This window comes from Panthera tigris, chromosome C2, assembly GCF_018350195.1.
Source record: "Panthera tigris isolate Pti1 chromosome C2, P.tigris_Pti1_mat1.1, whole genome shotgun sequence".
NCBI lineage: Eukaryota > Metazoa > Chordata > Mammalia > Carnivora > Felidae > Panthera > Panthera tigris.
In genome coordinates this window covers 1,401,745-1,414,274 of record NC_056668.1, presented here as the reverse complement: position 1 = coordinate 1,414,274, position 12,530 = coordinate 1,401,745, and the positions used below count along the sequence as shown (strand labels likewise).

At 64.8% G+C, this 12,530-nt stretch overlaps 1 protein-coding gene across 2 annotated transcripts; it reads right to left on the bottom strand.

The window, feature by feature from the left end:
- Positions 1 to 2,033: 2,033 nt before the first annotated feature.
- POFUT2 (protein O-fucosyltransferase 2) lies at positions 2,034 to 11,923 on the bottom strand. 2 transcript variants are annotated; one of them, XM_042956609.1, is made up of 9 exons: positions 11,772 to 11,923; positions 10,149 to 10,399; positions 7,846 to 7,990; positions 7,154 to 7,264; positions 5,444 to 5,510; positions 4,670 to 4,795; positions 3,819 to 3,999; positions 3,484 to 3,607; positions 2,034 to 2,796 (listed from the first exon to the last, which is right to left on the bottom strand). In XM_042956609.1, exons 1-9 carry the CDS (start codon positions 11,903 to 11,905, stop codon positions 2,643 to 2,645), a joined length of 1,293 nt encoding a protein of 430 aa, XP_042812543.1. In that variant the 5' UTR covers positions 11,906 to 11,923; the 3' UTR covers positions 2,034 to 2,642. The 2 variants fall into 2 exon arrangements, with proteins under 2 accessions (XP_042812543.1, XP_042812542.1); XM_042956608.1 differs by having other exon boundaries at positions 7,154 to 7,202.
- Between the last annotated feature and the right edge of the window lie 607 nt (positions 11,924 to 12,530).

Below are 12,530 nucleotides of genomic sequence, written 5' to 3'. Positions count from 1 at the left end.
GCTTCCTCCTCCCGGTCCTGGCCAAAGTGCCCGTCTTGTTTCTACCCACAAAGGTGGGCGGGAGCGGGGGCCGGTGGTGTGCCTGGGCCTCCCTTGGAGGAAAGAAGGGGACCGAGACCCACGGAGAGGGCGGCCCGCGCCCTCCCGAGCAGGCGGGGGTCCCGTCGATCTGGAAGCAGGTCTCCATTCTGAGGCCGGAAGCCCCGTCCCGCCCAGCACACCCCGAGGGCACCGTGGTCACAGCAGCTGGTGCCCGGAGCCCGGACCGCGAGGCAGAGCCCCCAGTGTCGGGGCACAGCCCGTGGGGGACGGTCGGGGGCGGCCGGGCGTCCGGGACCGCGAGCGAGCGGGCGCTTCCCATGCCGCGTGGCGAGTGCCGGCGGCCGGGGTCCTCCCACCTGGGAGCCCTCCCGGTGCCGGTGGCTCCCCCCCCCGCACCCCCAACGGCTCACAAACCGCCGGGACCCTAACCACGTCCACCCGGCTCGCGGGACGCGAACGCTTGGTCCTCATTTAACGCAAGGCCGGTTTTCCTTCACCTTCAGCCCCAAGGAGAGGTTAGCTGCCGAAGCGCGGGGCTCTGGGGGCCCATCCGGCCTTTGGCAGCAGGGAGGCCGAGGGTCTCGAGACCGCCTCTGCCCACACGCTCCTCCTTGCGGGGACGGCCACAGAGGCACACGTCACAAAGTCATGAGCGGCCGTCCTCGCCCCGGCCCCGAGCTGCCCGTTCGGGGGCACCGCTTGGACTTCCCGAAGCGCCGCGTCTCCACGCCAGCACGGCCGTCCCTCCAAGTGGCACCCAGACACGCCTGCCGCACGGCTCACCACCCAGGCGGCCACCGGGCGTGTGGCTCCGTGCTCCTCCTCCGGTCGGGCGCACGAGTGGCGGGTGGGTGGGCTGGGCAGCTCCAGGTGTGACGGGGTGGCTCTGCCGACGGGCGGCCTCCGTGGGCCCCGCACCGTTCCCCCCACCGAGCGAAGGCCACCCGAGCGGGCCACCGAGGTTTCCTCCTCCCTCCACCCACGCTCCCCCCGGCTCCCCCACCCGGCCCCGCCCCGTGGTTTGAGTCGTCCGCTCACCCCTCAACTCGAGACTCCCGACCCCCATCCCGGAAAGTGCTCCAGGGTCCTTCCAGCGGGGGGGCGGGGGGGACGCCCTGAAGTCGAACCCTGACAGCTTCACCTGGGCCCCCGTCTCTAGCCTGTTCACCCCTTTGCTCAGACCCCCCAGGGGCTCCCGCCGCCACTCCCCCCTCCCCCACCTCTGGGCCCCCCGAGACGCCCCCCCGACTCCCCACGGCTTCTCCTCCCCCGCCCTGGGCCCACCTGCCACGGCGCCTTTCCAGCACACGGGGCACAGGCTGCCCGGCCCGCAGTGCCCCCTCCCTGCCGACCCCTCACCTCCCCGCGAACCTAAGTGGGGTGGCCTGGGCTGGGGCTTCCCGAGAGCACAGACCCAGGACGGCCTCCTCCGTGCCTGACGGGCGGCTCTCAGGCAGCAGCCGGTCCAGCAGACGGATAGAAGAGGACACTCTCCCCGTCCCGGCCACGCGGTCCCCGAGTGAGACTACACGACGAAGCACTTCCCTTAAGACGGAGAAGCGGCAGTCATGGTCGCGATTGTTCCGTGTAGCTCTCAGCCGAGAAAAAATTCAGCACTATGAACAAGGCACCGTTTACAGAATCCCACTTTTCTAGAAAACATATTTTATGAATGGCATTTGAACGTACAAATGGGAAAAGAATAAATACTTCATCGCCTGACCCCACGCCGCCGTGACACCGCAGGACCCTGCCGAGCGTTCAGGTGGGTTTTCGGAGCTCGGGAAGAAGCCCCAGAAGCCCCGGGGCTTTGGACCACGGCCTGGGTGGGTCACCCGGGGCTCCCGGCCAGAGGGGATGCGGTGGTGGCCACGCTGACGGCCTAGAAAGGGTTTCTGTGCGGCGTGACCCCAAGGCCCTTCTGAGGCCACAGCGATGGTGCCCCTCGTCCCTGGGCCCACCGCGCCCACCACGAGGCTGTGCCAGGGGCGTCCGCCCTCACACACTCACAGGCGGCCAGGGCTCCTCTCTGCGAGAACCCGACAAACCGCTGGAGACTTCCAAGGAACCTTCCAGCACTCTGAGCGGGGGACAACAGGCCTCAGACCTGGTCCGCAAGGCCGCGGTTCACTTCCCGCCAACCCGTGGGTGGCTTCAGGTGGGCGAGAGGGCAGAAAAAACAGGACCAGCAGGCCGACGCCACGCCAGGTCCAAAGGCACGGCCACCCCGGCCCCCGGGACGGGAGCTGCCCGCACGCCACATCTGTACCACTCGCTGCCGGACGTCCCTCCAGACCCAGGAAACGAGGCCCGGCACCTTCTCCCGTCACGAGGGCCTTGCTGGCAGGCGGAGACCCGGTTTCTCGCCCGACCAAACCCCCAGCCACAAGCGGCCGACGGCGAGAAGAAACACCGAGCGCAGACACACGCCGTGGCTCACGTGGCTGTGGGCTGCGTCCGTGACCCTGAAGAGGGCTTATCTGGTAGCCTGGCCGGTCGGACAGGGGCAGGAGCCACCCGAGGGAACTCGCGTGGTCAGAGAGAGCCCGAGAGTTCGCGTGTAAGGCGAATCCAGGAGGTGGGGTCCACGGGGTGCCGGCTCAGTAGGCGACCTTCCAGTGCGTGGGCTGCTCGCACGCCTCCTCCAGGTCCCCACAGAACCGGTTGTACGTCGTCCGGGGGTCGAGCCCTAGGATCTCTCTCTCCTCGTGGATCCGGAAAGAAAACGTGGAGACCGAGGTCCCGATGAAGAACCTGCGAACCAGAGGTCACGAGAGCCGCATGAGCGAGCTCACCCCCCCAGCCCTGCCCGGCCTCGTGAGTCACCGTTGCCCAGGGGCCACAGGCCTGGCGGGGCGGAGCGGGGGGTGCTGCGGAGAGGCCCCAGGTCCCGCACAGGCGCCGACTCGAGTCCCCTGCAGGATTCTGGCTGCTTGGGGTGGGGGCTCAGAGCTGGGCTTGGACCTCTGAGGGCAGAGAGGCGTCCCCACGCCATCTGCTCAGCACGGAGGAGGAAGCCCCGGCCCGCAGCCCGGCAGGCACAGTTGGGACCGACCGGGGCATACGCCAGGTGGCTCCGAGGGTCCTGCAGACGGAAACTAACCTCCTCTCGGTTTCCCACCCCCCGCGGAGCGTGTGCGTCCCAGCCCTGCTCTTCCCCGGGGGCAGGCCTGCCTCTCGGGACAGTGACACAGAGCCCGCCCTCCCTGTGTGTGCTCCTCAGTGACACGTGTGATCCAGGGGGTCACCGAGTCCAGGGGAGCAGGACCGCGAGGTGAAGGGACGCACAGGAGGGTCCGGAACAGAGCGCCGCGACGGGACCGGGAAGGAAGCCGGCGGGCGAGGACCGGACGGGGAGCACGACCCTCCGCGCGGGGCCGGGGAACGGGGGGCCGCCCGCCAGAGGCTGAGGGGCGCGGCGGGCGCGGCCGGCAGAGGCACCTGGCGTGCGAGCAGATCCACTGGTCGATGATGGCCACGCCACCGTCGCGGTACAGCTCCAGCTCCTCCCACGTGGGCTCGAACCTCACCATCTCGGGCAACAGCCGCCTCAGCTCCTCGTGCTCTGCGGAGCGAAAGAGGGCGGACGCGCTGGGGTCGTGGCTCCCGGACGCGTGTGCTGCGCCGGCTCCGCACGGGCCGGCGGAAACGGGCAGGAGGACCGGCCGCGGGAGCCGCCGCTGCCCTCCCGGCTCGGGCCGAGGCTCGCGCGCGGGCCCGGGTCTGCCGCGGCCCAACCGGGGGCAGCGGACGCGGCCGGAGCCGGAGCCACGTACCCTTCCTGACGGCGTCCGTGGCCACGAACACCTTGTCCAGCTGGTGGGTCTTCATGAGGCCGCGGATCTTCTTCACGGCCCCGTCCAGACTGGGCACGTCCTCTCTGTGGCCCCAGATGAAATCTTTCCTCCTCAGGTGAACCGCGAGGTACGGACCCCCCAGCGAGGACCCCAGCTTGACCTGGCAAAGGACGGGGACCGCTGAGGGACCTGCGTGCGGCTGGCACGCGGGACACGGAGGGGACACGTTGTCCGTGTGGCAGCACCACGCTCCGCGGGCGTCGGGCCAGATGTCTCTCCGAGACCGCGAAGTGACTACCACAGACCCTTTAACTGAACGAAACAAAAAAGGTAAAGGAAACCCTGGAAAAAAGTACAAAACTAGGGAAAAGGGTCTATTCGCTACGGTGCTTTTCCAGTAAACACCACGTAACGACCGAGGGATCGCGGCCGGAACGATGCCGCTCCACGCGCGGCCGGCCCCGTGGACAGCGCCACTCGAACGCGCTCCCGGGAAATGCTCAGCAACGACGCCCGCTTGAAACAGCCACGTGTCCTTTGTTGAAAACGAGTTACGTGAAAACCACACCCTCAGAAAAAACTTTCTAGAACAAGGGTGACCCTTTTGGTGAGTCTGGTCTGGCCGCTCTCAGAAAAATCTCGCCTTTTCTTTCTCTGTTGTCCTCGCGTCACGAGGGAAACGCTGACCGTCCCCGTCCGTGTTCGCCGCCCGGTTTCACTCCCAGAACTCCAGGAACTCCGACGGAAACGGCACTGAGCCCTGAGCCGGCGCTGGGACAAGGGGACCCTCCTGGCGCACATCCCCGAGCGAGAGAGCGTGGGGACGCTACCTTCATCTTGGTCCAGTCCTCCTCGAAGGGGATCCTGTCGGCTTCGTCCGTGGAGTTCAGGTACTTGCTCCGGAACTCGTCCCCCACGGCCCGCAGGTGCTTGGCGAACACCATGCTCCGCCGGGTCTGCGGGTGCAGAGAGCAGCGCCCCGCCGAGTGCCCCACCCCGTCGGCCCCCCGGCGGGCGCCCCGAGCCCCACCCGCACCCCGAGGCCGGCCCGAGAGTCCGAGGGGGACGCCGAGCCGACACTCTCGGAGGTCAACTGGGGACGGGCTCCCAAGAGGGTCTGGCGGTGACAGGTCACCAACCGGCAAAAGGCCGGACCGCGAGCGACCGGGACCACCACCACGGGCACAGGGGAGATGCTCGGACAGGCGCCCTGCCTGGGGGGCGGGGCTCGGGTCAAGAGAACGTGGCTGGCCGGAGGGAGTCGGCAGCCTCGCAGCTAACAGGGGACCACGGTGCCGACGAGAGGCGGAGAGCCACGAGGGCGGCCGTGACGAGGCACCTCTCTGCTTTGGAGACGACGTGCTCAGGGGGCACCCGGGTCAGGGAGCGGGGGTCTCTCCGGGGTCCTCCGGACAGGCGCCTAACCTCTACCTGGCTCCCCGCGGGAGCTCTACGCCTACGTCTACACAGGGCAGACCTCCGGAGCAGGGCAGGCGTGGAACCCAATTCCTCAGGCTCCTGCCGCGTCAAGGCGACAGGGAGGTGCACGCGCCCAGCACGCACACAGGCCAGTCAACGGCACGGCAGGTGCGGGCGGCACTCACGTCCCAGTACTCCTTCCCGCCGTAGTGGTCGTGCAGAAGGTTCTCGGCTCTGTCCAGCATCACTGACCTGTTTCCAAACAAGAGAAAAAGCATCTAATTTTAAGACAATTCTATTCGCCTGCTCCAGGGATTGTCTGGGAAGGAAGCCGGGAGCCCACCGGGACACGTCTGGGCCGGAGACCTCCACACACGCTCCTGCGGGAGACCGTGAGCACCGTGAGGGGTCTCTCGGGTCCCAGCCACCGCACTGGGGGTCAGCAACCCCGCTGTCACCACTGACGAAAGAAACACCACAGACAAAGCGAGCAAGTAGGACTAGTCAGTGGTTCTGGTAAAACAGAGCCCCAGAGACAGCTCACACAGAAATGGCTCGATTTTGTAATTTTGGAAGATCTGTTATGTAACTGGCCACATGTGGACGACAAAACCGCGTGATGACAGATACCACAATCGTGTGGTCAGTCAGACCACACTCCTGTTTGAAAAAAAAATCATTTTAACGACACAGGGCTCGGTGCCCCTCAGCACGTCTGCTTTTCAAGCCCCGAACCAGCACCTTTTTCACAGAACACTCAACTCCTTCCTTGCACCACGAGGGACAACGAGGGACAGAGCGGCCCCTTCCCGAGGCGATCAAAGAATCCCCAGTGTCAGAGCACACAGAAGGGACACTCCAGAAAGGGCCGCGTCCACTCCAGCCTGGACAACGCAGGGCACAAGTCTGGGGAAAGGCGACCAGCCTCCTCCTCTCTCCTGGTCCCCAACCGTGCGTCCTGAGTGGTACGGGGCACCGGGGAGGCCACGGCCCCTCCTCTGACCACCGTGAGGTCCGGCTCCGAGAAGGCTGCGCGGGAGACCTGACCGCAGGCGGGACGGGAGCCCTCCAGGACCAGGCTGCAGCGGGCCATCTCAAAACCTCCCGAGCCTGCCACTCCCCTCCCGTCCCTGTTCTCACCCTGCTTCAGCCACACCGGGGCGGTCACCGGGACAGGTGAGGTAGGGAAGCGAGTAAGGTCAGCGCTCTCTTCCAGTCGGGCCTGCAGCCCCCGGGCCATGCCGCCCTCGCCTCGCCGATGCCCAGCTCCACCCCTGCCTCAGACAGGAGAGCCAGACCCCTCCACCGCCTGCGTCGGGACTGGAGACCCTCCCATCAGCTCCCACCGTGAAGTGGCCGAGAAGCCCGTGCGAGGCTGTACTGGCAGCACAGACCCCCAGAACACGGGTACAGCCAACGTATACCCGGGCCCTCCCCGGGGACGCGCGACCGCCTCTGCCCCAGCCCCACCTCGCTGTGGAAGGACGACCAGGTGCAGGGTGGGGACGAGCTCCGCCTCGCCAGTGACCCTGCACAGGCCAAGAGGGCCTCCGATGCCAGCAGGACAGTGTGCAGGCACACACGTGCATACACGCATACGATATGTGCATGTGCAGCACGCATCCACGTGCACATGCACACACACACATGCACGCACAGCGCACACGCAGCACACATCCACGTGCACATGCACAGTGCACACGCGACACACGTATGCAGGCACACACACACCACACGTGTACACACGCACCCACACACATGCACGCACTGTGCACACAGAGCACATATGTGTGCACACTGTGCACACGCAGCACGCACAGTGCACACGCAGGCACACCCACGCACGCGCTCGCCCATTCACTGGCCGGCCACGCGCGGACCCTGCAGGCACGTACCTCGCTGACGTGTTTCTCAAAAGCACGGGCGCCATGATTGAAGCCGAGCCTTGAACGGACAAACAGGAGACGTTTAAAGCTCTTGTCTCTTCGTAACCCCAAAACCATCCTCTGGAAAACAAGATCCCCGGTGCCTCCGTTCGTTGGTTTTCACACAGGAAACCAGTAAAGCCCAGATGCACGTGTGTACGGCTCAATCTAGGCAGACCCGGCGATCTCGCAGTGAAAACCTCCCGCTCGTGATCACAGGCAGTGACGTTCCGGTGAAAACTTATAAAGAACCATAAATCTCAGCGGACTTGAGCAGACCGGTGGGGCTCCATCTGGACGGCTGCCAGGGGAAGGGGGCGGTGGGGGGCAGCTTCACGGTGCCAGAGGCCCGCGGTAACAACCCTACGACAGCCGTGCCCCTCCGAGGGGCTCCCACAGCAACGAGTTTCTAGAACCCGGGTATTCCGGTGCTTCACCCACAGGTGCTGCCGGGGAGACAGGCCCTCCTTGGGGAAGTCTTCTGATGGCTGCCTCCGTCTGGGTGACCAGACTGCCATCTCCCCGGCCGCATTCAAATGCGCTGAACGCAGCTTAGCTGTGTCAAGGTGGCCCGGGGCCCCACCCCTGTAACCGGGGATGGGGGCCGCTGCACAGGCCAGGCGGGGAAGGGGACCCTCCCGCCGGGGGCCCGGCGGCCGCACCTGTAGTACTCGTGCTTGTCTTGTGCGTAGAGCAGCGGGTCAATGCAGGGCCGCTCGTCAATCTTCTCCTCCCAAGTCCCCTCCTTCCACCCCTCCGCGTAGCTTTGCAGGACGAACACCTGGTCAATGAAGGGCCCGCCGGACTCTGGAAGAGGCCAAGGACGGACAGTGAACAGGAACCGGAAGCACACGTGTGGGCACGTGTCGGACGGCCGCTGGTACAGACGGGGAATTACTACTTGACTTAATCCCACCTTCTCCCTGCAGGGCTGCAGAAAGCTTACAGAAGCAGAGACAGCACACAACAAGGGACCACAGGGCACGAGGTCCCTAGAGTGGGTGAAAGGGGCTGCCTCAGGGCAGTGGAGCTCGTCCAGGCCCCGGCCGCTCCCAGGGGCCCCTCTTACAGCAGCGGGACCTGCCCTCAGCGCTCGGCCCTCCTCAGCCGCACCCCCCAACCCAGTCCTCACGACGGCCACTGGCCCCACACACTCTGTCCACCCTGCTGTCCCTCAAGCACATCGGTGTGCCCCCTTCCCACGGCCTCTGTATGGGCTGTCCCTGCGTGGACCATCCTCGCCTGGACCGCTCCCCTTCGGGGCTCACCCTTGACCCCTGTGGCGCCATTCAAATCGCACCTCCCGGGGACAGCCTCCCGCCCCACACCCCACCCCACCCCACTCTCGTTTTGTCCGCATGACACTTCACCGCCTTGGACACCGCGTGCCTTAAGTACTTCTTCATCTGCCTCCACGCGCCCCACAGGCGCTCCAGGAGGGGAGGAGTCTGTGTCCGACCTCCCCACGGCCCACCGCGCCCACCCGGACCCAGGACACGCCTGCCACACCCACAGCGCTTCATCAGATGCGCCCGGGGTGGACCGATGGAGCCCAGTCACGAGAGAGCCGCATCAAGAGGAATTCTGGCGTCTCTTCCACATTTCCCTCGCTCGGGGGCCGCACTGCTGGCGGGGCCTGGCCCCAGGCCTCCTGGGGCTCCTCCCGCAGTGACGGGAAGGGAGGTGACACCGAGAGGCTAAGACGCCCGGTGCCCTGGTGCACATCCTCAATCTCTGCCCCCCTCTGCAGTGAGAAAGGGTGGACCGGTCGAGGCCAGCCGGGCGGGGTGGAGGCCAAGCCGTCCGCCTGCTCCGCGGCACTCAGGGCTCTCCAACTTCCTGTCCCCGCTGCTTCGGCTCCAGGCTTGGGGCCTCCGGAGCCGCAGGGAGGGCAGCAGCCCTTCCGCCCTGCACACCCACTCTCCTCCCCCGCTGAGCACGCTCTCACGCGGCTGAGGCCCGGCCCTGTCCCGGTGTCCACCCATCAAGGAACCCTCAGGCCACAGCCCTTCGTGGAGGTGAAGGGCAGTTTCTCTGGGAGGCTCCACGACCTGTGGGTCAGACGAAGGCTGAGGCTGATTCCCAGACTAAGTCGAGTCAGACTAAACACCCAGCTGCATCTCTCGTCTTGGCTCTGAGAGAGATGCATTCCAAGAAGACGTTTTACAAGCCTCAGTTTGCTTCTTGCCCGTGAGTGAAGATATCAGAAAACACGGCCTATGTTGTTCCATGGCCGCAGCACTCCCAGGACTGACCCCGACACAGGAACGTTCCAAAGTGACCAGGGCTGCCGCGCAGGGAGAAGTGGAAAAACGAAGACGTGCCAGCCGCAGCCGTACGCCCCAGGGCCGACGCAGCAGGAGCTCCACAGACCATCGCACCCGCTCACGACGGCCTGCGCCTCCCTCTGCCAGACTAAGGTGGCAGCAAAAACGTGGCAGTGCCTTTTTAAGCTTAGGTCTTCTAAAGAAAGCAATGCTAAGCTGTAAATACTCTCGTTCTAAGAATATTTCCAACTTCTCTCTCTTAAAAAAAATGAAACAGACCGAGCAGGACTAAGTGGAACGAGACGTTATGACGAGCACTGCAGGGAGGCCCCAGGGTCAACGCCTGCCTGCCTGCCGTGTGGCGTCCTGCTTCCCCATCTCGCTTCCCCTCGGGGACACAGGGCCCTCCCTGCACATGAGCACGGCCTGCTGGGGCCACGCCTGGCCTCCGGACCAGAAGCCACAGCTCTGAGTGCCCTCCGCTGGCTCGCCAGCCGCCCCAGCTTTCAGAGACAAGGGGACACACAGCTCACGGAGATCTATCTCCCGAGATAAATTAGAGGAAGACCAAGGTCACCGGGAGTGCGGAATCAGGAAACAGAAGCAGGCCCCCCGTGCAGAGCGAGTGTCACCACAACGGGCGTGCCACACACAGCGGGCTGGCTGGTGCTCCTGCACCACCACCTCGGCGGCCTCACCTGCGATGAACTGCTCGTACTCAACCACGGGGATGTTTCTGTTCAGACTCGGAAGATCAAAAAAGTCGGACCACGGAATCCGGACCTGGTGAATGTCCGGGCTCTGCCAGTGATAGAGGCGGCCCCAGGGGGGCAGCACCAGCACCCACTCCTCGGTCTTCAGCAGCGTCTTCAGCAGGGAGGCAACGCGGATGTAGACGTCCCTGCGGAGATTGAAGCCCTCTGGGGGGTTGACGTCATACAGAAGATACCTAGAAGGGAGGGGCAGGAGCGAGGTTCTTCCCCGCTGAGGCTTCTGGACACAAAGCCCAGAGGCGCCCCCAATGCCTATGGGGCAGGATCTGGGCACTCGGAGCGGCTGGTAGTTCACTGTCGCCAACCCCTTTCTGTACAACCAATTACTTCTAGAGCCCGTGAGTAGGAACAGCACGCATCTCAGCAGCCTTTAACGGCCGGCAAGTAATTCACAGGGAGACCGGCAGTCTTGCCAACCAGAGCCTGAGGATCAGTCCTCCAGTGGTACCCAGACGTTTTGGTCTACCGACCCCTTCACACTCTTCACAATTACCGAAGACCCCACAGGACTGTTGTTCATGTGGGTTACATCTACTCATCGTGCCGGTGTTAGAAGTTACGAACTTAAAACACATGTATCGTTCACTTAAAATCATGATAATAAGCTATTACATGATGTGGTTCTTAATGTTTTTAAATGAAAAACAAGTACATTTTTCTAAACAAAAAGAATTGTTTAGAAACAAGAAGAATGACAACGTGATTTTTGGAACTCTTTTTGGTCTAGCGATAACTGGATTTTCATATCCGCTTCCGCATTCGACCTGTTGAGCTATCACAGGTCAGATGGCCTCAAGAAAACCCCCACTGTAGACTCACGAGAGAACGACTTAAAAAGGTGGATAAATAACATCCTGATGTTCCTACCAAAATGGCTCTGACACCTCAGGGCTCCCTGGACACACTTCGAGAACCACCGCACTACCGAAACACCTCTCCCTTCTCGGCACTGGTTTTTCCACAACTTCCCTTACTACCGATGAAACTGTTGTAACGCCCAGCTTGAGCCTCCAGATCTCCCCAAGACCACCAACAGAGGAGGGAACCCCTTTACCACCTCTGCATCCAGCATGCAGTGCACGGTCTGTTTCGTCCAAACCCTCAGTAATTGCTGGACGGCACAGACACTTGTTTTTTTTGTCTTGTCTTTTTAATCCCTGGGACTTTTATCTAGGGAACATCCACCAACTGGATGGAGCCTGGAAGATTCCGTGCAGATAAACGAGGCCGAGCTCTTACGAACATCTGACTCGGGTCTCCTCCAACCCAGGGCAAGAACCCGCATCATCTAACAGGGGCGCCCGGGCCTGCCCCTTAAGGCTCACCCACAGCCAGCCCTTCCCGGGGCTCCGGAGGCCCAGCAGCCCGGGGCAACCCTGACTCGCGCACGGAGGCTGAAAACCCGGGGAGGGTCAGAGGGTAACGGGGTGAGGGGGTGAGGGCGCTGGAGGCTCCGCCCCGCGCCCCCCCGCACCGGCCCGCTGTCCTCGGTCCCGATCCCCGCCCCCCGACCACAGGTGCCCCGCCACGGGAGTCCCACGCTTTTACCGTCTGCGGGACGCCGCCCCCGACAGGATGTCGGCCGCCGACTGGCCGGGCCAGAACTCCTCGCCCGAGGCCGAGGCCGGCGGCCAGGACACCGCTCCCAGCAGCAGGAGCAAGACAACGCCGAGCGCCGCCATGGCCCCACCGGCCACACACTTCCGGCGGCCGCGCTCCGCCCCGGAAGCGCACGCACGCCCGTCCCACCGGAGCGCGTCTCCTGAAGCCTTGGCAACGCCACGAGCGTCTTGCGTCATCCCGCGGATGGGAGTCTCCCGGACGGAAGGTGCTGGGAGGTGCGTCCGGGAGCGCTGACGTCCTCGCCTGCGGGCAGCGTGGAGTGGAGACCGGGGCGGGGGCGGGGCTATGGGCGGGGGTCAGAGGACCTGTGGGCGGGGCCTCGCGTCCGCGAGCGCGTAGTCTTGGGCCACGCGAATGGTGGAAGCCCGGACGGGGCCGGGCTTGTGGGCGGGGCCAGAGGACCTGGGGGCCGGTCGAGTCTGTGGGCGGGGCTGCGCGGACGTCCTCGCCAGCGGCACTGCGAGGTGGAAGCCGGGGAGGTGCCGGACCTGTGGGCGGGGCCAGAGGGCCTGTGGGCGGGGTCGCGCCGCGTGGAGCGCAGTCCCAGGCCGGGTTTGGCAGGCGGTCTCAGCCTCGGATCAGCGACCGGGGGCGGGGGGGCAGCCTTCGGGCTTCGGGCGAGCAAGCCGCAGGACTGACCCGAGGGCCGCACGGCTGGCTAGGTACGACACCCGAGCCGCAGAC